Source organism: Equus caballus, chromosome 2 (assembly GCF_041296265.1).
Source record: "Equus caballus isolate H_3958 breed thoroughbred chromosome 2, TB-T2T, whole genome shotgun sequence".
Taxonomy (NCBI): Eukaryota; Metazoa; Chordata; class Mammalia; order Perissodactyla; family Equidae; genus Equus; species Equus caballus.
Genome location: NC_091685.1, coordinates 25,308,412 through 25,333,494, shown reverse-complemented (window position 1 = coordinate 25,333,494; position 25,083 = coordinate 25,308,412). Strand labels below are relative to the sequence as shown.

Sequence of the window (25,083 nt, the reverse complement as noted above, 5' to 3'; positions counted from 1 at the left end):
GTGTTGACAGGACTGAGGGGACTTCCCCGTCCTCTCCAACCCCCAACCTCCACTCCGGGATGGAGCTCCTTGCATTCTGCCTGTGGGGCAGGCCCTTCTTGCCTGCAGGAGCCCAGGAGAGTCCATCCCTCGGATCTGGGACTACCGTGCCACCTGCCTCCCCTCTAGTTTCTGGGTCTGGCAGGAAGTGGATTAGGAGCTGACGGCTACCAGCTTTGGCCTTTCATCAACACCACCTCCTCTGGGCCTCGCCCTTGTGCAGGGAGCAGAGGGCACCTGACCTGGCTCTGGTCCCCAGCACCGCCCACCCCAGTGCACTGTCTGGAAAACCATGAGAGGCAGCCTAGAGTAGTGGGGCAGAGGGCACGCTCTGGAGTCAGACTGCTCGGTTTAGCTTCCGCATGAGCCTCAGTCTCCCCACCTGTAAAATGGGGATAACAACCGTCTCCCCACCTCCTGGAGTTGTTGTGAAAATTAAATGAGATAACGTATGTCAAGTGCCTCACACAGTAAGTGCTCCATAAATGTTAACTATTATTATTAAAACAATGACGGTAATGAGAAAAACACCTGAGACCACCTGGAGGCTCAAGGAGGGGTTTACAGAAGAGGTGATATTTGGGGCCGGCCCCGTGGCCGAGTGGTTAAGTTCACGCGCTCCTCTCCGGCAGCCCGGGTTTTGCCGGTTTGGATCCTGGGCGCGGACATGGCACCGCTCGTCAGGCCATGCTGAGGTGGCATCCCACATGCCACAACTGAAAGGACCCACAACTAAAAAAAAAATACAACTATGTACCGGGGGCTTTGGGGAGAAAAAGCAGAAGAAAAAAAAAGAAGATTGGCAACAGTTGTTAGCTCAGGTGCCAATCTTTAAAAAAAAAAGAAAACAAAACAAAATAAAGAAGAAATTGATGGGGACAGATGAGTCTGGGCAAAGGCTGAGTGGTGGGCAGGGTGACCAAGTGTCCTGGTTTGCCTGGGACTGTGGAGTTTCTTGGGGTGCAGCACTTTAAAAGATAAAACCCAAAAGTCCCAGGCAAATAGGGACAAGTCAGTCACCCCAGATGAGGGAGGGTCTGGAAGACTTGGGGGGATGAAGTATGGGGTGGATGAAGTGCGGGGTGGCGGCGTGGGCGGCAGGGGCTCAGACCCAGCGCTTCACCCTGTTGGTTTCTAGGGGCCCGGGGAGGTTGAGCGGAGGGATGTGGATGCTGCGCGCTTTGGGACAGTGCTCTCTGACTGACGAGGAGGACAGGCGGGAGGTGGGTGATCAGGGGCAGATGCTGAGGCCTTTCTTGGAGGGTTAAGAGCAGGGCCCAGGATCCCTCTCCATGCTCGGGGTCCCACTCTCCCAGGACGGCCCCCTTCTTGGTGACGCCTACTCTACCTCTGCCCATGTCCCCATATCCAAATTGCTTCGGCATCCCCAGTCCCGTGCCCCAGATGCCGAGACCCCCCAGGAGGCTGTGGAGTGGGCAGCACAGGCCTGGGAACAGGGCAGCCTCCAAAGAGGAACACAGGGATGGAGGGGAAGACAACCCAGGCAGAGAAAACCCAGCAAAAACCCAGGCTCTCCCAGGAGACGCTGGCTGCAGACAAACGGACATTTGAATACATGTCACGGTGATTAATCAGATCCTCCCACTAAGTACAATGAACGACACCATATAATTAAGGCAAAAACGCACGGCAGAAAGCACCTGGACGGAGCAGGCACTTCGGCAGGGAGAATTAATTAAGGAGGCACTGAGAATTCCAGGAGTGGCTACGAGGATGCAGGGGGCGTGCGGAAGACCAGAAGGTTGACAAAAATAATTGGGAGTTAACATGTGGCCAGCGTGGGACTGAGGCCAGCACCCAGTAGTTACTATCCAGGCTCTGGAGTCTGGCAGACCTGGGATGGGGTCCCAGCTCTCACTCACAAGCTGTGGGGTCTGGGAAAATCATTTCCTGGAGCCTCAGTTTCCTCACCTGTAAAATGGGAATACTAATACTAACACCCACCTCCCGGGGTTGTGTGAGCAAAGGACTGTGCATACAGTACCTGCTCGGTAAATTATCACTGGTTGGACAAGTCACTTTCCCTCTGGCTCTTCATTTCTCACTGGCAAAAAGGGAGAATAATGTCCTGTCTTCTTCACAGAGAAATTGGAGGATCTAATAAGATCATAACCATGAAAGCAATTTATATACTATGATGTGCTTTTTAAACTGTAAAGTGCCTTACCCACATCTGTCAATATTAGGATAATTGTAAGTCCTTGGTTTCATATCAAGGTCAGATTCTTGCTGCTTGTTCCCAGAGAAGCTATACAGCTTAGTGCCTAAAACTGTGGCCTAAGAGCCACAGTTTTCACATTTATCAGCTGTGTGACCATCAGCAAGTCACTTAACCTCTCTGTGCTTTCATGGCTCCATCTGTAAGATGGGGATAAGGATAATAGCACCCCTCTCATGGAATGGTGGAAAGGCCTAAATGAAGGAACATGTGTAAAAAGTTCAGAACATTGCCTGGCCTGTAGCCATGGGTAAAGCCATGTCAGCTGTGAGGACTGTTACTCAGAGTAAGACTCTGGGCCTGCGTCCCCCACAGGCTCAGAGGACTCACGCTCTGAAGGAGAAGAGACCACCACTGTCCTGGCCCCTTTGAGGCCAGGCAGCACTTTCCCCTTGCTCCACCCTTGTTCTTCTCATTCGCCCACCAAGCAGGGCCCCTAACTCTAAGCCAGGCCTGCCCTGGGTGCGCAGATGACCGACTTCGAGTGTCAGTGCTGGGCGAGCCCAGAGAAGAGGGCAAGGACTTCCCTCCAGGGACTTGAGCCCACCCTGGACACGCTGCTTACATCCTTTTCATTTACTCCTCTCAACTCGAGAAGGTGTCATATTCCATACATGGAAACTGAGGCCCATGGAGCAAAGTAACAGACGCCAGGTCACAGGGTAGGATTCGCACACAGCCTGTGGGCTCCTAAGCCTGCCCCCCTCCCCATGTTGCTTCACGAGCTCTTCTGGTCCACGGACAGCTGCTGGGCACACAGCATCACCACCGCGGCCAGACCCCCTCACCACTGAAACCCCGAAACCCTCCGGGCGGGTCCACTGGAGCCTCCAACGACACAGAGATGTCGTCTGTTCACATCCATCACTCACTAGCTCTGTGACCTCCCGGAGCCTCAGTTTCCCCATCTATAAACAGGAGGAGAATAAAACCCACTTTTGGGAGTTGACATCAAAGGACACAAACCGATAAATGCCATTCTTTCGTCTCCTCTGAGTCCCAGCCTTCCACCCGGATCCCACTCTCCGCCCCGGCTTCTGGAGACCTGTGTTCCCATGTAGCTTTGCCTCCGCTGAGGCCTTCTCGTCCCGGCCTCCTTCGGTGAGGCTTCCTTCATTCTTTCTGGAGGCCATATTCCCTGCTAATGAGACAACACAGAGGCAGTCCTCCGGCGGCCCCTCTGCTATGTCCTCAGGCGGGGGGTGCCTCGCAGCATCCCCGGAAACCGCCAGCGTGAGTGCGCTGCTGGCTGGGCCGCAGGGCTCCCTCCGAAAGCTCCCTCAAGGCTGACCCCGCGCTCATCCGCGCCAGCCTGGCCGAGCCGGCCTGCGAGTGGCCGGAGGGGATGCTCCATCAACCACCGGACCAGACGCCTCCGTACAAAAACCGCCCCACTTTCAGCGCCTCCTCTCGACTCCGGCTTTTCCGTGCTGGACTCTGCTGTGGGTCTGGGACATCCTGTCTGACTCAGAATATTATGAGGCTGAAAACTTGGGCAAATCATTTGTCCTTTTAGGGCCTCCGTTTCCTCATCTGTAAAATGGGAGCTGTAATCCCTACTTCCCAGGTTGGGGGGCGGAGCCGACCGGATAACTGACATCTGGGAACCACCACGCCCTCCCCTCGGGGCAGAGGCCCAGGCCTCGCACTTCTTGTTCCTTTTGGGTCAAGAGAAGCAGCTCCGCGAAGTCCATCCAGCCCCCGCCTGCTTCACACCCGAGCATGCCCGACAGCAGAGTCGACCTCCTGGGATTCTGCCGCAAAAGCAGAATCTCCTGGAAATCGGTTTTACCTTAAAAGAATAAGCGTCAACATTCTATCTGAAATAGAGCCTCCGCCTTAATTCATTTCCCCCAAAATCAGGACAGAATTGATGCTCTGCGGAGATGCGTAATATCTTTATCCCCGCCCACCCCGCCCCGAACCTGGCAGGTGCGGGCGGGAACTGCAGTCTGAGAAGCCAGCCAGACTGGGTGCAAATCCCGCCTCCACCCTTCCCCACCCGCCACACCGCTGGGAAGCCACTCGGCATGGCTGCGGCCGTCTCCTCACCGGAAATGGGGCTAATTTATACTGGAACCCACGTCTGTGGGTCAGGCCAGGATGAGGCTGAGAGGAGTGAGTGAGAAGTCAGGGTCCAAGCCTGAGGTCAGGGACAGGGAAGTGGGAGTCACGGCACGAAGGGTCTTAAGACTGGGCTCCACAGGCCATGATGAGACCTCTGCATTCTCAGCTCATCTGTTCGACCAATAAATCTTCACTGAATGTCAGCCGCAATGACAGACACTGGAGATGCAGTGGCGAGCACAAGCAGAAACAGACACAGCCCCTTACCCAACACTATGGGAACAGAAGGGAACTCCCTCGACCTGGTAAAAGGCATCCATGAAAACCCCACCGCTAACATCACACTTAACGGGGGGAGGCGGAAAGTGGTCCCCCAAGATCAGGAACAAGACAAGGATACTGGCTCTCCTCGCTTCTGTTCAACATCGTATGGGAGGTTCTAGCCAAGACAATTAGACAAGAAAAAGAAGTCAGAGGCATCTGAATTGGAAAGGAAGAAGTAAAACTCTACTCGCAGATGACGGGATCTTATATATAGAAAGCCCTAAAGAATCCACCAAAAATTCAGAGCTACGAAGTAAGATCAGCAAGGGGGCAAGACCCAAGACCAATATGCAAAAATCAGTTGAATGTCTATTCCCTCGCAATCAACAATCCAAGTTTGAATTAAGAAAACAATTCCATTTACAATAGTATCAAAAAGAATAAAGTACTCAGGATCAATTTAACCAAGGAGGTGCAAGACGGATACATTGAAAACTACGGAATATGGTTGAAGGAAATTAAAGAAGACCTAAATAAATGGAAAGACGCTCAGCGTTCCTGGATTGGATGACTCAGTACTGTTAACACTGTGGTATTTCCAAACTGATCTACAGATTCAAGGGAATCTCTCTAAAAATCCCAACTACCTTTTCTGCAGAAATGGATAAGCTGGTCCTAAAATTCATATGGAAATGCAAGGGACCCAGAAGAACCAAAATAATCTTGAAAAAGAGAAGAGTTGGAGGACTCCTACTTCTTGACTTCAAAACTTACCAACACACTACAGTAATCAGGACTGTGTGGTACTGAGATAAGGTCAGACATGTAGACCAATGGGATAGAATTGGGAGTCCCCAAATAAACCCATACAGTGACGGTCAATTGATTTTCAACAAGGGCGCCAAGACCATTCAATGGAGAAAGTATAGCCTTTTCAACAGATGGTGCTGGGACAATTAGATATCCATATGCAAAAGAATGAGGTCAGACCCCTACCTCACACCATATAAAAAACTAACTCAAAATGGACCACAGACCTAACTGTAAGAGCTAAAATTATGTAACTCTTTTTTTTTTAACTTTTTTTTTTCTTTGAGGAAGGTTAGCCCTGAGCTAACATCTGTTGCAATCCTCCTCTTTTTGCTGAGGAAGACTGGCCTTGAGCTAACATCCGTCCCCATCTTCCTCTACTTTATATGTGGGATGCCTGCCACAGCATGGCTTGCCAAGCAGTGCCATGTCCGTACCCAGGATCCGAACCAGCAAACCCCAGGCTGCCGAAGTGGAATGTGTGCACTTAACTGCTGTGCCACCAGGCCAGCCCCTAAAATTATGTAACTCTTAGAAGGAACCATAGGTGTAAATCAGAGTGACCTTGGAATAGGCAACAGTTCTTAGATATGACACCAAAGGCACAAGCAGCCAAAGAAAAACTAGATAAACTGGACATCATCAAAAACTTTTCAACATCAAAGGATACTATCAATAAAGTGAAAAGTCAAGCCACAGAATAGGAGGAAATATTTGCAAGTTAGAGATGTGACAAGGGTCTAGAATCCAGATTATGTAAAGATCACTTACCCCTCAACAATAAAATGATACATAACTCAATTAAAAAGTGGACAAAGGATTTGAATAGAAATTTCTCCAAAGAAGATACACAAGTGGCCAGTGAGCACAAGAAAAGATGCTCAGCATCATTAGTCACCAGGGAGATGCAAATCAAAACCACAATGAGGGGCTGGCCTGGTGGCATAGTGGTTAAGTTTGTGTGCTCTGCTTCGGTGGCCCGGGGTTCGCAGGTTCAGATCCTGGGCACAGACCTACACACTGCTCATCAAGCCATGCTGTGGTGGCATCCTACATACAAAATAGAGGAAGACGGGCACAGATGTTAGCTCAGGGACAATCTTCCTCACCAAAAAAAAAAGGTGAATTTTATAGTATGTGAATTATATCTCAATTAAAAATAAAAAGAAGAAAAAGGGCCAGACACAGCTATTCCCCCCGTGGAGCTTACATTCAGGGGGAGGAGAGGATGCCACATATATGCACACACAGCAAAATTACCGTTGTGCTAAGTTCTCTGAAGGAGGGGTGCCAAGAACCAGAGCTCTGATAGAGGTGGTCAAGGAAGACTTCCCAGAGGAAGGGATCTGAAGGAAGAGAAGTTAGCAAAGTAAGGAGAGGGAAGGAAATTCAGGCAGAGGGAAGAGCATATGCAAACGTCCTGTGGTAGGAGGGAGCTTGGCAATAGAAGGGTCCAGAAAAGGCTCCTGTGGCTACAGCGAGGGGAATGAGAGAAAGCAGGACACCATGGAGAAGGGCTGGAAAGGCTATTATGTCCTGTGGCCCGATGCCAACGTGGCTGAGCAGGAAAGCAACTTTGGGCTGGAGAGGGGGCACCAAGCCTTCTGAGTATCCAGTTGGGTCAAGCATCATACTGGAGGTATTGGGCACCTACTGCGGGGGTCAAGTGCTCCCAGTCAACATCTGGAAGGAGTTGGGAGTTCCTTTCTCCCAGCTGAGCCACTCTTCATGAGACCTGATGGACAGAGGAAAAAAATCCAATTCTCTGATGTATTTAGCGGTACCTCCTCACGCTCCCAGGAAGGAAATACTGATGAAGACCAGCCTCCCTGCTATGGCAACAGCAACCACTTCTGACTTCCCCTCCTGACAAAAGGTCCGGTGGAGAAGTCTGCCTAGCAACCGTGGGGGCCTCGGGAGCCCCGTCCACTTTGCCCCAGCTGTGGCGCGGCTCCCAGCTTCCCCGCTTCTCCTTCAGTGCAGAATCACAGCAGCCACCAACATCTGGACAGCCCTTCCCAGCTCAGATTGTGATTTACGCCAGCACCCTGTGACGTGGCGTTGTTGGTCCCATTGGACAGATGAGGACAGCGAGCTCAGAGGGGTGAGGGGGGCCTGTCAGCGCAGGGGCTTCCCTCTGCCCTGCCCCGACTGTCCCAGGTGCTAAAGGTCTGTTGTCTGTGCAGGTCTCCGGCTCTGACTCACCTGTGCCACGGAGGAACAGATGAATGGAAGGCGTGTCACCCCCCCACCCCATCCTGTCTCCCTCTTCCTTTCTTGGTAATCTACCACTTCTGGGGGACCCCCCCCCCCCCCAGTGCTCTGTTCTGGTCTGACCCAAGAGAAGGCAAAGGAGAGGTCATTTGGGCCTGTGAGAGCCGGGGCAGTGAGAAGGGACTACAGGAGAGGCCCTGTGCAGGGCCCAGGGCAGGCCCCTGCGAGGGTGTCCCCTGCTTACTGGGCTGAAGCATGTCTCTTCAAAATGCCTGTCTCTGAATTTTAACCCTAGTATTAAAAATGATGGCTAATGTTTTTTTTGAGGAAGATTAGCCCTGAGCTAACATCTGTGCCCATCTTCCTCTCCTTTATATGTGGGGCATCTGCCACAGCATGGCTTGATACTGCATAGGTCCACACCTGGGATCTGAACTCACAATCCCTGGCCTGCCGGAGCAGAGCACACAAATTTAACCGTTGCGGATGGCTAATATTCTGTGCACACTTACTCTGTGCGAGGCTTTGTGCCAAGCACTTTGCATGCACCGTGTCATTTAGCCCTCACAACCACGAGGGAGGGATGGGTCGTCAACATGTTCTACGGAGGGGTGTGTGGCCTGAGATCTCAGAGCTGGGGGTGCGGCAGAACTGCGGCAACCCAGGCGGGTTGGACCCCAGAGCCCAGCTCTTAACCATTTACCTGCAGCCCTGGGAGACTTGTTCCTCCTCACCTGCCCATCCCCTATCCCTCAGGCTGGCGGGGAAGATTGAAAGGAGGGCCGAGACACGGGGGTGGGGGTGTAGCTGCCTCCTGCAGTCCTGCCCTGGCCCTGGGCCAGAAGGCTGTGGCAGAACCTGCTGAAAGAGGTGCGCTGTCTGCATGTGGGAGCAAGGGCAGAGCGAGGGCCCAGGCCTGACCTCAGGCCTGGTTCACAGGAGGAAGAGAAGGGAAGGCAGGGTTCTTAAGTGCCTACTGTGTGCATATGCTGAGCATAGCACTTGACAGGTAGCATTTCACTTTATCTCCAGAACGAGCTAAGAGATAACAGCTAACCCCCACTGTGTGTGAGCATCTCCCGACTGTTCAGCGAGCTTTGGTTCATTCACCCCTCACAGAAACACTGGGGAGAGACTGAGATCATCCTTGCTCCTCCCTCGAATGGGAAAAGGGATGCATAAAGACGAGAAGGAACTTCTTAAGGTCAACAGCTGAAAAAGATTTGAACCAGGCCGTGGAGGCCATGAGCCCAGACTTACTGTCCTGCTGGGGAGTGGCACCCCCGTTTTCCAGAGGGGGAGAATGAGGCCTTTCTGGAGTCAGCAGGCGTCAGCATGGGGTCCAAGCCCCATCTGGGGGCCATCTGTGGCATCATGACTGATGGAGTGGCACCCCCTGGACTGACGGGCCCCTTTGCTGCTCCCTACCAACTCCTGCCCAGAAACGTCATGTCGAGCCCACGGGGAAGAGTCCAGCTGTGGACGGTTGCCCTCAGCTGCCCAGAACGGAGCAGAGGAGCCGACCACTGCCACCCACTTGGGGACCTTATTTTTGTTCAGGGTATTTCTGTCTGCAGTCACACCCCCAACTGCCATCCTTCCCAGAAATGGCATCAGCCCACTTCCTGGAACAGCCCTGGGGCAGTGAGGAACGGGGACAGGGACTCGACCCAACAGACCCCACTGCCTCCCTGGCCCGTGTCCTCATCTGTCCAAAGGGTGAGAGGGACGTTCTCTGGGAACCCTCCTGGCTCCTGCTTCCCAGGATTCTCTGCCCAGGAGCTTTGCATCCAGCAAACAGTCACAACCGTGTGCCTCACAGACACGCCGCCCTCCAAGAGCCTGATCGCAGTTCCCATGAGCCGGAAGGACACAGCTACCAATCCCGACCCACTGACTGAGCGCCAGGAGCCGGGCTGAGGCTTTGCACGGGTTCTCTCCCGGAGTCTCCTCGCCAGCCCTAGCAGGCTCGTACTGCTGTCTCCCTTTTACAGATGAAGGACCTCGGCTCAGAGAGGCTGAGCAACTTGCCCGCGCTCACGCTCCCAGGGAGCAGCAGGAGAGGATGTCACCATCGCCTGTGCAGCTGGGAGCGTGAGAGCCGATCACGTCCATCCAGCATCCCGCTGCAGCAGGCCTTGATAAATGGCGCCCCCACCCCTGCCCGTCCTGTCCCATCAGGGCCGGGGTGCCAACTAGCCAGCCTGTCGCAGCCAACAACCACAACCGCGGTGCGATTCCCAGCCTGGGCCCCAGACAGCCTCACTTCAGCGGAGGATTCCTGTGTCCCTGGTGGCCCGTCTTGGGAATGACAGCTAGCGGCAGCTTGGGGACAACAGCCTGCTCAGATGGCTCATGGGGCTGCTGACCAGCAGACAGGCCGTGACAGGCTGGAGCAGCTGGCATTGCCCGAGGCAGAAGGGGTGCCCGGGAACCTCGCTCGTCCCCTACCCCCAAGTCTAGACCCTTCTCTGACATTTGGGGGCCTTCAGCACCAAAGCAAGAGTACCGAGAAGGCACCGTGTGTCTAAGTATTTAAGTTACAAACCAAGCTAACAAACTCTTAAATAAAACATGTTCTATCTTCCTACCTAGACATAATACTCTGGAAGACCCGGCTGTAAATTTGAATTCTCTGATTCCTTAGAGTCTGTGTTAGAAGACAGAAGCATCTTCCAGCCCCAGCTAGCATTCCCACTTCTGGCTCCCTTCTGTGCAGGGGCCTCATACACAAGCCTGGACACCCTGGGACACGTGTGTAGGTGACATCCACACCTGCCCCTCCCCCCCCACAGCTGGCCTCGGTCTGTCCCTGGGACCTGGGTGCACACGCCAGCTGCACAGGTTTCCTCTGGAGAAGTCCCGGCAGGTCCTTAAAGTGGGCTTGGGGCTGACTGGACAGGGGACTCGAGTCTGTCGTGAGCACACTGATAAGGCCTCCCTGGAGACACTTTCCCAAGGGAGAGGCTCCGGCCACGCAGGTGCCTGGACTCTGGGGGCGGCCAGGCGGGAGGGAGAGAGCTTGGGGTTCAGCATCAGAAAATCCAGGCAGACCTCAGCTCTGCCACGTGCACACTGCGTCTGTGGCCCAGTGAAGTCCCCTCCTGGGGCCCCTTTGCTCATCTGGGAAACAGGGACGAGTTTCTGCCTGGAGTGGTGTAGTGGTGGATGAACGCAATGAGGTCTGTGGAAAGGTTCGTGCCTAGCTTGCAGACTGCTCGCCTCCACACTGACCACTGTCTCTGGGAAGTTCTCTGCATAACACCCACATCCTTCACCCGCTTCTCCTCCTATATAGCACTGGCCACATCCCAACACGACCGTTGATAGCATCTGAGTCCACCCAGGCAGGCACTTTGCCTCCCACATCACTGAATCCCCAGCACCCAGGACAGCGTCTGACCCAGAGTAAGCACTGACGAATATTTGATTGGCTGAGTAAACTAAGCTCTGTGATTATTCACCTGGGCTGTCCGTCTGCTCGTGGGGTTCATGCAAGCATCACACATCACTGAGGGCCAGGCTCTGAGGTCCAGCCAGCTCAGGCACCTCTCTGGGTCTCTCTGAGCTCAGTCTAGGGAGAGATTCAATGTGGAAATAGGAACAGATTCTAACGGTGTGATGCCTGCCATAATGGAGGTGGTGGAGGCAAGGTGTTGCCAGAGCCCAGAGGAAGACGTGCAGGAGAGCAGAGATGCTCCAAAGAGGAAACGATGGGTCAGCTGCCTGAAGGAGATAAAGAGGGGCAGGGACTTCCAGAGGCAGGAGCAGCAAGTGCAAAGGCACTGAGGTGTAAGGTACAGCTGGCATGCTTGCTTCAGTGTAGCCTGATTTCAGGGACACAGAAGCGGCGAGCGTCAGGGCTGGCAGGCAGCCCAGTGTCCCACTGGCTCGACCAGTGATTCCCAGTGCGTGGTTCCAGACCAGCAGCATCAGCAGCACCTTGAAAGGCAAATTCTCAGGCTCCACCTCAGACTCATTAAATCGGAAACTCGGCAAGGTCCAGAAATCTGCATTAGTAACAAACCCTCTAGGAGATTCTGATGCGCGCTGAAGTCTGACTTCCTCCGGAAGGCAGTGAGGAGCCACGGGCAGGGTGTACATGAGGGCGGCAGGCTCAGACGGCACTTTGTTACGAGCGCTAGGCTGGTCAAGGGTCCATATCAGAAAGTTGGTCCCATGTGGACTGTCACCTCCAGCTAGACAGAGCTGCTGTGTGGCAGAAGGACAATCTATCTTCACATGTGAGGGAAGGGGCCACAGGGAAGTCAGAGACCTGCTGGGCACAGAGGCTGTTGCCACGGTGACCACCTGTCCCTCGGAGGAAGGGGGCAGCGCCCTATAGAGGATCAAGGCAGAGGAGCTGGTTATCATGGCAACCTCCCCTCAGGTGGCACAGGGTAAGGGAGGAAGGAAGCCTGACTGTCCCAGGCACCCCATCCCACTCCCAGAAGGGAGCCCCACTGACCCCACAGCCCTCCCTTCCTCCTCTGTCCATTTGGGCTCCAGGTGGCAGTTCCCTCCCCTCCCCATCATGAAGCCACACCCTCCTGTCACAGCCCAAGGGCTGTTGGGCTGTCTCCTTGGTTACAGCCTGGGCTCCCGTATCCATGGTGACCCTGTTTCAAGAGGCCGGAGACCCTCGTTTGCCAGGCCTTCGCTGTCCTCTGCCAAGGCTGGTTCTGGGGGCGGTGACCCAGATCAGTGGCAGGGCTCTGCCACTCTCTCCTCACTGTCCTTTGGTGAGAACAAGAGGCACAAGAGGGTTCAAGGTGTTCTCATCCACCAGGAGACGGATGCAGAAGCACCTATGAAACAGCTTTTCAAGCCCAACTTGAGGCTCGGGAGAGGGCAAGCCACACCCTCAAACCTGGCAGAGCACAAAGCACGAGTGTTCTAGAGTCTGAAAGGCCTGGGTTTGAGTTCTGCACCAGCACTGTGTCACCTCCCGAGCCTCAGTTTCCTCACCTGTATATTGGAGATAACATTAGTATCGACCTCCTGGGGTCCCTGCAAGATTCAGTGAGGCAAGGCAGCAGCAGCGAGCACAGAGCCTGGCACTTCCCTGCGTCCTGTCCTCCTCTTCCTCAGGGAGGAAACAGGAACGCCCGCTCCTCTCTGCTGGCGGGACACCAGGTGAATAACAGCAGTGGCTGTGGGGTCAGAAACACTCCATAAACGTTGACTGCTGGTACTGTTATCATTACAATTAATCATCTGCCAATGAATGGAGTCCTGCCTGGTGAATTGCTTCCTCCAGGTAATTTACATTTCCTATTGTCATCGCAGTCTTCATTCACTGCGATCTGAGGCCAGGGATGTTTTCTAGACAGCAGGAGCCATGTTGCGCTTCTTAAGTTTTTCTGCAGTGCCTGGCCCAGGCCCTGGCAGAGAGCCCCCAAGAAGCTCAGTATGGCAGGACTTGGAAATTATCCACTCTAACTTAGTATGCAAGACAGAAAGCTCTGCTCCCCAGCCTTAGCAAGCACTTGAATGCCTCCAGGGATGAGGTCCTCACTCCCCGCTGAAGGTGGACCAGTGCCCAGGACTCCAGGGAGGCTGAACTCCATGGGGTGAGCGGGAGCTGAACGGGCAGCTGAAGGAGTTGAGGCCACAGGGAACTCCCGGGGCCACCCCCTCGCCCTAGCAGTCCCTTCCCCTCCCATTGAGAGTTGATAATAGAAGTGGTTCTAATTATGCGTTAATTGCTTTCTTCCAGGCAGTTTCTCTGGAGCCAAGGAGTTCAGAGTTCATGAATAAATGAAGAGGGAGGAAGCGAGAAGGATGTTTATTGATCCACAAATCTCGCCGTGCCAGTGTCTGCCCCACAAATGCCTGGGCATGCAGTGTGCGCGGTTTCACATACATACATGCAAACACACAAACACACACACCGCAGCCCCAAAACCTCTCCAAAGGCAAAGGAAGGCCACAAGAAGTGTCCTAAACTGGCTTTGGCCGTGGTCTTGGGCAAACCCTGGTTTTCCTGGCTGTATAGAATAGGGGTGAAGGGAATGTCTGACAGCCTCCTCTCCGAAAACCCAGATTTTAGGATGTCAATGGGGGAGGCAGCCAGCTAGACAGAACCCTGGCTGTGCCGGGGCCCTGTCGCCCTCAGATCGCCCTTCTATCCAGAGCCTCATGCCCTAAGAACTGGCCAGGCAGCCGGGGGCTGCAGGGACGTGGCAGGAGGAACAGCCACCCCTCCCTCTGGCGGGACACCTGGTGCGGAAGAGCAGGTTCAGAGGCCTGCTCTGCCACTCACCGGCTGTGAAGCCCTGGGCAAGGCACTTGAGTGTCCTGAGCCTCAGTTGCTTCATCTGTTAAATGGGAATGACAGATTATGCTATGAAGTTTCATCCAGGGCACACAATGGCCTTAGCCACATGCCTGGCATAAAATAAGCATTTGGTAAGTTATTATTACTAATATTGTCAACAACTCCACAAGGTTTAGATGGCACCTTCATTACAGATGAAGAAACTAAAGCACAGAGAGGTCAAGCAACTTGCCCCAATCACGCATTCAGTGGTAGGATTTGAACCCAGGCCCAATGACCCTGAAGCCTCTGTGCTCCAGTCTTGCTTCTCCACTGTGTCTGATTCATCCAGTCCCCACGAGCTGGGGCGTAGCAGGTGTCCATAAAAACATGCTGAATGACAAGAATCCTGGCTTTTGGCATACCTGCTCTGTCACTGCCTTGCTGTGTGACTTTGGGCAAGTGACTTCGGCTCTCTGAGCCTCAGAGCCCTTATCTGAGGCATGGGGTCACAATGGTCCGCCTCTGGGCTGCTGCGAGGGTGACTTGAGCCAGAGGGCAGAGGTTAACTGCCTGGGTTTGTGTCCCAGGTCTGCCACTGCCTGACGTGACCGCTCGGAGCCTCGGATCCTGCTTCTGTAAAAGGGGGATCGCTGTGTCTACCACACAGGGGTGGAGCGAGGGTGGATGAGCTACTGCAGGTGAGCAGCTCCAACAGTAGGTGGCGGTGTGTCGTAAGTGCTCAGTCAATCTTCTCTAGACTATGTCACACGCAGAGACCCTGCAGCCCATTTCACATATGGGGAAACAGAGCCCCAGAGAGGGGCAAGGACTTGTCCAAGGTCACAGAGCCAGTTCACGGCAGAGCCAGGCCTATGTGGGAGCCAGCTGTATGCGGGGCCCCGCGTCCAGACCTCGGCTTGAATGCATATTTACCAGACCTTTCACAGGACCTGGCACATCCTGCTCAAGGCTTGAGGGCTCGAGGGCTCTAGGGGGCCGAAGCTCCCCTCTCCTGTCCTCCTGGTGGCTCCAAGGCTGGCTCGAACCAGTGGGGTGTGTCAGAGGGCAAGGAGGGCTGCCTCACCACCCCGGCCAGCCCCTCCACTCCAGGGCTCGCTGCAGAGGCCTCAGAAACAATCCAGGGGCCCGGGACTGGAACCCCATTTGTCAGCCCTGCGTGGTGGCGGCAGGCTCGTCTCCATGGCAACAGTGCAGTGTGAAGGCATCCTGGCATCATTAGGGAGCACGCTGAGTAGTATAAACAGAGGCTGCAGTAGATTACACGCCTATTATGAGCAGTCTCGGGCTCTGAGCACTGGTAATTATGCCTAATTGTGCATTTAATTGTGTAATTGAAAACCCACATCTCTGGTTCAGGCTGGGGCTGCAGAACCTACCCCCCTCCAAAAAAAATGAGGCTTAGGAACCATCCCTACCCTGAAAATCCCAGGGTTGCCTCCCCTTCTAAGGCAAGGAGTAGCTGGAGCAGGCAGGGGCGTAAAGTGCCCACAGACTCCCATTTCCCCGACTTCCCGTGCCGGTAGCTCAGCCAGGCTCTGTGATTTGGGCGGGGTGTGGGGAGCAGGAGCATGCTTAAGGCAAAGCGACATGGTAAGAGCAGAAAAACACTCACAGTTTTCATTATTCATGACAGATACGATTTTGTACTACTGTCACTGTCCTCTCAGGACCTACCCCCAGCATCTGGTGGTCCCAAGGGACCTGGATCATCATCAGATCCACTACACATCCAAGGGGTCATCCAACCTACACAGAAATTCTTAATCACTGCCAGGGACAGAGAACTCATCACCTGACTGTCAGCCCACCGCTGCAGAGCCTCTGTAGACAGCTTGAAAAACACTGATGGAGTTCAACACTCTCTCCCCCTCCATCCCCCAATTTCACAGACTGAAGAAAACGAGGTCTAGAGAGGGGCAGGGCCAGCTCAAAGTTGCACAGCAAGTGAGTACCAGAACCCTGGGATTCTGACTTGCAGCGGAGGGCATATTTTGTACCCTAAGGTGACTCAGCACCTAGAATCGTGCCTGGCACTTTGTGGGGGCTTCATAAATATATGCTGAATGCAACTCCAGATATGGTTAGCTGGTGGCACTTCTTACTCTCTGACCTAACAGTATCTAATCTTTCTGGAGTTCAGGAAGCTCACCTGGGGCTGCGGGGGGTCAGGGATGGGTCAGAACCTCCTGCTCTGAACCTCCGGGGTCTGAAACTTGATTTTACAACCAAATATGCCCTGTGGGCATTTGGGATGGGGACGGTATGGACACTCGTTCAGACAGACAGACAGAGGGAAGAAGAGGTCACCTGAGTCCCTGACAGCCTGGCACCCAGGGGCAAAGCCTTGGGCAGGCTGTTGGAGGCAGCAGTCTCCTCTCCCCAGAGCCTGACACTCCCATCAGTGAGCGCCGCCTGCGGCAGGGCGGGCTGGTGAGGCAGCAGCTCTGATCCCCACGGGGAAAGGACGGAGCACCCCGAGGACTCAGAGCTGGGGCGCCATGAGATGACGAGGCCCACCTTCTCCCTTTACAGTGGGGGACACAGAGGGCCAAGCCTCCCTCCCCAATTCCCTCTGCGTGAGCACCAGGCTCTGCGCCCAGAGCTCTCCCTGCAGGATCTCAGGCACCCTCACAAGAGTCCCAGGAGGGTGTGCTATTATTATTCTCACTTTACGGAAGAGAAGACCGAGGGACAGCAAGGCCGAGGCCACAGAGATTTAGCAGAACCTCTGCTCCAACGCGGGCCTTCTACTGTTTGAAAAGAGGACACGTCCCATGTCCTACCCCACGGTATTCAGATTCATAGAACCTGTGTTCTCATTCCAGGACATTCAAGAGTGTGAACCCTTTGCGAGCTCCTGCTCTGCATATTTTATCTCAAAGGAGCCTCCAACGACTCTCTGCGGTAGATTATTGTTATCCTGATTTAGGGAAATGTAGGTGCACGCTCAGAGAGGTTAACTGTCTTGCCCAAGGTCATCCAGCTACAAAGAGGCAGAGGTGGAACTAGAACGCAAGCCTGACCCCAAAGCCCAAGCTCCTCCCCGCTGACTTCCCTGCCTCTGGATTCACCAGCTGCTTGGAGGGGCAGGAGCCGGGAGACCAGGGCCACCCACTGAAATGGACACCCACAGGAGCAGCTCTTCTGAAACCTTGCTGCTCGCTGGTAGAGCGGGTGTCCCTGGGAGGCGTGCTCAGCTGCCCGAGGCTCGCCCTCAGTCTCTGAATCCCCATCCCGTTCTCCCTCCAGGTCAAGGGGGGAGACCGAGGGCACTGGGACGGGGCTGCCCCAGACCAAAGCCAGCTCCACCCGCCGTGGCCTGGAACTAGCTTTCAAAAACACATCCCTGGGCTCAGGCTGCTCTCCCATCACCCACTCGCCCCTGAAACTGGAGGAGGGAAGAGACTTCAGGGATCAGAGGTGACCGTCTCCGCTTGGTCCACATCTGACAATTGTTCTCCAATCTTTTTCCCTTGACCACTCATCTGAGGCCTAGACTGTATCTTCTGTTTCCTTGGTAACAAGTCACTTCATTCTTCCGAGCCTCAGTATGCCCATCAGTAAGGGAGATAAAAACCATACCTACCCCATAGAGTTGTTGTGAGGGCCGATAAGCCTTCAGTGCAGGTTACTTTCTTTCCTGGGTAAGTTCTTCTCAACCCACAATTCGGCTCCCTTAAACCCCACACAGGCCTCGGGGTGAGTAGAAACGGCCATGGGGGGTTGGGGTGGGGGGTGGGAGCATTTGAATAAGCAGCTCAGAAGATCTGGCATCTCGTAGCAACCCCTGAGGGCTGAGGAAGATTTACATTTCTCCATCTGCTTCCATATCCAGCATCCCCACAAGCCTACACAGGGAGCAATGAGGCAGGCAGTGTAGAACTGTGGAGTCCTCGATCTGGGTTTGAATCCTCATTCTGTCCCTACTATTTGTGCGGTCATGGACAAGGGACAAGTATATACCGTGCTCAGCACAGTGCCTGGCTCACAGCAGACACCGAACAAAAGGAAGTTGGTATTATTATTTCCCACCCAACCATACATTTTCCACATAAAGAAACTAACACTTGAAGAGTTTATGGGAATGACTCTGATCACTAAAATCTCTAATCCAGGTGGAGATGGGGGCTGAAGCGACTTGTCCAAACCTCAAGGCAAACAACAGCTAGCCACAGGGAACACTTCCCTGGGCCAGGCACTGGCTCGCGGAACCCCCAAACTGCCATAGGGTAGGAGCTGTTGTTCCAACTACTTTATAGGAAAGAGGAAGAGGCTCAGAGAGGGTAAGGGACTTTCTGGAAGTCACAAAGCAAGGCAGCAATATCTGTCTGACCCCAGAGGTACTGCTCCTAACCCCTGTGACGGATCTCAGAGCTGCCACCATTTACGGGGTGCTCGTCTCAAAATCACCCACCCACCCACTCTTGCAAAAGAGCAGAACCAGGGTCATCCTCTGGCCCCCCTGGGGCCCCCACCTCCATTCCATCTTGCTCTGCTCACCTCATAACGGTCTTGAGGGCTGTTTGGCCTCAATCTGTCCATCTGTAACAGGGAGTTGGCCAGCCCTGTCTGAAGGGGTGCGAGGAACAAAAAGGGGCAGGGGCCAGGACAAGTTCGTGCTCCTGGCTCTGCAGCCTGGCCCAAGGACCTGTAGCGCCCAGAGCAGAGTCAGCCCCTCCCCAGGAAGCCAGGAGCTGGCAGCCACCCCCTCCGGCCCTCACCATCGCTACCACTAATAACGACATCAATCAGGTTGACCAGGTTTCACACCATTACTCGGAGCTCAGCAGGAAGCTACATATTCCCCCTCACCCACCACCTTCCAGAAAACAAAGAGCTTTCCAGAAGGGATAAGAACGAAACCAATGTTTTTCTGAGTACCTACGATATGCGCGGCACCTGGCTAAGCCCTTTTTACAACTCTGCAAGGTGGCCTGACTCTTTCTCTTTGACGAAGCAAGAAACTGGGGCTCAAAGGAGAGAATGCACGTGTCCAAGGTCACACAGAGCTGGGACAAGAACAACCACCGCAGTGATGTTTTACTGAGCGCTCCCTGGCTCAACCACCAGACACCGTGTGTGATCCTATTGAAATAGGATCGTTTTCCTTTTCAGATGAGGAAACTGAGGCTCAGAGCAATGAACAGACCTGTCCGAGGCCATCCATTGCTTACACTCGAGCAGCAGAGTGGCACAGGGCAGAGAGGGTGGCTCTCTGTCCAGGTTCTGTCACTGATCAGCTTAGTGATCACGGGCAAACCTCATTGCCTCTCCGAGCCTCAATTTCCTCATCTGGAAAAGGGGATAACAAAAACCTCTATCCCGTGGTGTGAAGTAACAATAAGAAGGATAAAACAGCTAACGTTTATTGATCGTTTAACACATCCTGGGCACTTTGCCAAGCACTTTACATATGCAAGCTCATTTGGTTAAACGAAGTAACGCACATAAAGTGCTCAGCACAGGACTCTGGAAACAAGAGGGATAATGACAATGATGAGGAAACTGATGATTCCCTTTGGTAGAGCTCCCTGGTTCATCCTCTTACACAAAGAACAGAGCTGCCTGTAAGGTTTCAGGAAGGAGGCAGACCAAGAAAGACAGGCAGGCTTTGGGCAGGGGAAGGAAAAGGGAAACAAACATAAAAATTAGGGAGTGACCAGCATTAGTAACATCAAGATGATACACCAACTAGGACCCGGGCAAGGACGGGACCCAAGAGGTTCTATGGAATGGAACCAGACCGAGACACACCGAAACCTCCAGGGCAGCCCAGACACCATCCCAGAGTCCCACAAGGGCAGAATGGCAGGACCTGAGAGATGCTGGCCAACGGTTCTTCCCATTTTACAGATGGAAAAGCCAAGGCTTGCAGGGGGAAAAAGACTTGCCCAAGTTCAGAGGACATCAGGGCAGAGCTGGGCTTGTCCAGGCCTCCTGTCTTTCAGCTCAGTGCCCAACTACCTGCTGCTTCCCACAAGGGAAGAGTGCAGGGGGGGCACCTGGATATGTGTGGGCCACAATTCCAGGAAGAGTGCCATGGTATACATTATGAAGATAATAACAATAAAAAGCTATAGTTTATTGAATACTCACACCGCCCGGCACAAGGCTAAGTTCATTGTATGCATTTAATCCTCACGACAACCCTAAGAATTGGGAACTGTTCATATTACCTCTATTTAGCAGATGACAAAACTGTGGCTCAGAGAGGGTAAGCAACTCACCTAAGATCACACAGCTAGGAAAGGAGAGCCAGGACTCGAACCTAGGTCTACCCTGTCGAACTCCAGAGCTTTAACTTCTCCCCTCCACTTGTCCACCTGCATGGTACAGCCCCCACCCGCGCCTCCCACCCTCCAGGACACCCTCACACCCTACTCCCTCACCCAAAGCAAGTCTACCCCAACCACAGAAGAGCAGTTAGAACTGGCTTGTTTTACTGTCATGATCAAACCCCATTCAAAAAGGAAAAATGACACAGTTCCTCTGCTAAAGTTTTCAGCTGAGAAACATTTAACATGCTCTTCCCTCTCTGCCTCTTTCCACTGGATGAGAAAACTGAGGCTCCCTTCGAACTGTGACAATGTCAGGCTGGTGGATTCCAGCATCAGGGGGCACATTACAGGCAGCAGGGGCTCCTGGGGGCTAGCCACAGCTGAAGGGACCCAGTCTGCAATCAGCCCAGACAGAGCCAAGAGACTAATTTTCAAGTCCCTTCTCCAAGCACCTCCCCAGTGATCTCATGTGACCCTCACAAGCGGCCCAAAGCCACCCAGCCTGGACGCAGGAGAATCAGAATGCCGCCAGGTGGTGTCTAACTGCAGAGCCCCCAGCTGGCGAAGCCCGCTAAGTGGAAGGGTGGGTTTAGCTGGGGAGAGCTATGGAGGCCGGCAAGCGGGAGGTGGGGACCTCCTCCACCACCTTCATCTCTCTGTGGAGCAGGAAGCACCTCCCAAGGGACCCTCGAATTATCAGGGCCGGAAATACTTATTTTATCATTAAGAAGGCAACAGAGGATGCTAGTCAGCTGTCTAGCTTCAAAGACTGGCTCCTACCTGTAGAACTCTGAGCAAGTTACTTTCTAGGATCGTTATGAGGAAAATGAGTTAATACACGGAAAAGTGCTTTTGAGGCTGGCGGGTGGCGTAGCAGTTAAGTACACAGGCTCCACCTTGGCGGCCCGGGTTTCGCAGGTTCAGATCCCAGGCGTGGACCCATAGAGTGCTCATCAAGCCATGCTGCGGTGGCCTCCCACATACAAAATAGGGGAAGATTAGCACAGAAGTTGGCTCAGGGCCAATCTTCCTCACCCTCCAACCGCCCAAAAAAGTGTTTACAAGGGTACCTAGCACCTAGTAAGTGCTCTGTAAAGCTAAGCACTGTTATTATCATCCACAGAGAAGGAGCAGGGGACAAATGGTTAGCAGCCCTTCCCTGTGGGCTTGGGACTGGCCGTAGAGAAAAGGAAACTTACCTTCATCTTCTGCTCTGTTTGATTATTTATTGATGTATTCACTTTTACAATACCTGTATATCACTTTTCTAACAAAAATGTCTTGGTTTAAAATTTAAAAATTAACAGAAAAAAAATCCTCTGAAAGTTTCAGCATTTCTTGGCATTTTCTGTTCCTCAAAGTAGATAAAGAAGGGTGTTTCCACTGCGAGCCAGGAGTTGCCAAGTAAGTGATTCATTCATTTATTTTATAAATATTAATGGAGAGCCAGGCACTGTTCCAGCTGCTGGGGGTTTAGCAGGGAGCAAAACAGATAATCTCTACCCTTCTGGAGTTGCCATCCTACCTGATCTAACTAAGTCCCTTCTGCAGCCATCAAGGATGAGCAATTCAGATAGGCAGACCAAGGAGGCCCAGCGAGGGCAAGTCACTTGCCCTGCGTCCTACAGCTGGGCACAGGACTACCGTCTTCAAGCCCGGGCTGTTTCTACCACTGCCTGAGGGCAGGTGTGTGGATGGTAAGTTGGGGGCTGGTGTCCCCAAGATGAGCGGAGATGGATGAGGAAGTCTGCAGTCCAGACTCAGAGCTTCACCCTGCATGATCTACACACCTGTGGTGGAGGAGGAGCGACGGACGCAGGCGAGAGCAGAGACCCAGATCCCGTGAGGCTCAGGCTCCCCCCAGCTCACGCTCAGAGCTGAGTTCTGCCCATGCCCCTCTGCCGGGGGCAGAAGCACAGGTTCAAACCCCCCTCGTTGTTGGGCCTCAGCTCTAGGGGGAGCAGGAGACCCTGGCCTCTCCTTAACCGCCCTCCCAAGTGCACCTGCCAGGGCTTGACTTGAAGGACAGAGTTGGCCCCTTCAGCCCCCACATTCAATCCATGGGCCTCCCTGAGACAAGAACCTGAGTTCCCTAAGCTGGGCATAGTCTTGGTGCCACCAGATGCTCCCATCCTCCTCAGGGCACCCAGGTACCCCGGCCCCCATCGGTACCAGCCCAGGCAGAGGAGCTGGTCTGCCTGTCCCCACCCCTGATGCTCTGGTGGAACTGATGATGGCCAGCCCCAAAGCACAGAGGGTGGTCCTTGTGACCCTCTCCACGGAGGTGGCTCTCCATTCTTGGGCCCTCCCAGTCAGGAGGGGGAAAGGAGGCAGAAACCGCACAAAGGAAGAGTGAACGGCTGTTGGAGTCTAAGATCCCAACACACACAGATGAACATGGACCAGAAATGGCCAGAGATCTAGAGATGTACCAAGGAGAAACCCGGGAGAGACACACGGGAGCTGGGACTTTGTGAGAAAGACTCGCAGGGGCGGAGACCAGAGGCAGAACCCCGGAGGAAGCGAGACCCATGCAGACGAGCGATCTGGAGGGAAACACACGCAGGGACCTCAACGGACCCACAGAGCAGCCTCAGACACACCCCCAGCCCCGGCCAGCCTCGGTCCCACAGCGCACCCTCCAACAGGAGGCCACTCGTAGGGTGCGGGCCAGACGCGTGGAGCCCGAAGCGCGGGGCGGCGAGGGGACTCGCGCACAGGACGCACTCGGGGACCGGGGCGCGCCGGGCGACAAGCGCACACAAAGAGCCAGCCGGGCCAGCAGGAGCAGGCTCCGCCCGTCCGCTCCGCGACTCCAGACCACCCCAGCCCGAGCACTCGCACCAGACACACACACACACAGCGACACAACCCCACCCGCAAGCCCCGGGACGCGCCCCACCCCGGTCCGGCGCTCACCAGCTGTAGGCAGCAGAAGGCGACAAGCGTGCAGCGCCCGCTGCACTTGCCCATGGCTCCGGGGCTGCGCGGGCCGTCCGCCGCGGGGCCCCTCGAGCTCGGCGGCCGCCGCTCCTCCGCGCCCCGGGGGCGCCGCGTCCTCCCCGGGGGGCGCCCGGGCGGCGGGGCCGCGCGCCTAGGGCCGGGCCCGGGAGCGCCGGGGCCTCAGGGCCGGGGCCGGCCGCCCGCGCTCCGAGTCCATGGTGCGCCGGCCCGCGCCTCCTTTGTCTGGCCGGCCGGCCGCCGGGCGCGCCTCCTGCCCCGGGGCGGCGGGCGGGGAGCGCGCGGCGGGGAGCGCAGCACCGGGCGCGGCGCGGCGCAGAGCAGCACTGCCCAGCTGGGGCGGCCGCCCGGGCGCTCGGCGGCCACGGCTTCCCGGCCCCACCACGTGGCTCCGCCGCCGCCGCCGCCACCGAGAGGGAGGGAAGCAGGGGAGGGGCGGGGTGGGCGGGGCGGCCGCGGGAGCGGAACGGAGGGGAGGGGAAGGGAAGGGAAGGGGGGAGTGGGGGAGAGGCAGGGAGTGAAGCGGAAAGAGTGCAGGCTTGGGGGCTGACAACCCTGGGTGAAACCTGGGCTTCACTGCCCACATGCTGTGTGACCTTGGGCAAATGCCGTCCCTCTCTGGGCCTCAGTTTTCTTAAAGTAGGGATCATACTGTCTGCTTCAGAGTTGTCACTGTTCTGTGACTGAAGCACTTAGGCCTGGGCCTGGCCTCCTAAGGGTGCTGGAGCGCTCCTCTGTCCACCCTGTCTCTAGGGCCTCCGGGTTCCAACCTTGGCCCTCTATTATCCACTCCCAGATCTGCTCCTCATCCCAGCCTCCCTCCTGAGTGCCTGGCCACATTTTCTTCCCTCTTTCCTTTTGCTGGCATTTATTGAGCCTCAACTGCTTACGCACCCTGGGCGCCCTGGGATCCAGAAATGAACCCTGCAGGTTTGTGCCAGAACCCATGGGGCTTCCCAGTCCAGGGGACAGACAGGCTCCCAGGGCCGCGAGGTGAGAAGAGTGATGGCAGAGGTCTGCCCAGGGGCTGCCACGGGAGGGAGTCAGAGAGGGCTGCCTCAGGGGCCGGCCCAGTGGCTCAGCTGTTAAGTTCTGCTTCTCAGCAGCCCGGGGTTCACTGGTTCAGATCCTGGGTGTGGACATGGCACCGCTTGGCACACCATGCTGTGGCAGGTGTCCCACACATAAATTAGAGGAAGATGGGCATGGATGTTAGCTCAGGGCCAGTCTTCCTCAGCAAAAAGAGGAGGGTTGGCAGCAGTTAACTCAGGGCTAATCTTCCTCAAAACAAAACAAAAAAACAAAGAAGAAAGGGCTGCCTCCCCAAAGCATCAAACTCCCAAACACACCCCAACTCCGCTCAGTCATCCCTGCGCCACCCCTACTTCCTATATGCATTTTGATCCCTTCACTCAGGTGGGAATCCCTGGGTCATTCTCCCGGCTTCCCTCCCCACTCTGACCTGTCATTACATGTTGTAAACTACCTTTCATTTGGTACCTATGAAATACCTACTATGTGCCGGGCTTGCCATTGGGAACAAGAGGATGAACTCGAAACAATCTGCCTTCACTCAGAGAACAGTCTCGTGAGGAACTGTCTTTAAAACAAGAAAACATACAAATAAATACACAATGATATATTCTGATGAGGGCCTTAAAGAATAATAGAGTAAAAGAGAGGATAAGGATACACAATTAGATTTGGAGACTAGGAAAGGCCTGCTTGAGGAAATGACATTGATACCAAGAGGATAACAGGAGGGAAGGAGAGGCAGAGGAGTGGGGAAGTGTTCGGGCAGAAGAAACAGAATGTTTCTTCTTCTTCTTCTTTTTTTTTTTTTTTGAGGAAGAGTAGCCCTGAGCTAACGTCTCCCGCCAATCCTCTTCTTTTTGCTGAGGAAGACTGGCCCTGAGCTAACATCCGTG

At 54.6% G+C, this 25,083-nt stretch overlaps 1 protein-coding gene across 1 annotated transcript in view; it reads right to left on the bottom strand.

Annotated features, from left to right (window-relative positions):
• NKAIN1 (sodium/potassium transporting ATPase interacting 1) overlaps positions 1–23,259 on the bottom strand; it is a 41,481-nt gene extending 18,222 nt beyond the window's left edge. Inside the window, exon 1 of the mRNA XM_023634657.2 lies at positions 23,114–23,259. Coding sequence (XP_023490425.1) covers positions 23,114–23,167 — 54 coding nt within the window. The 5' untranslated portion in view covers positions 23,168–23,259. The remainder of the gene's footprint in view (positions 1–23,113) is intronic.
• Between the last annotated feature and the right edge of the window lie 1,824 nt (positions 23,260–25,083).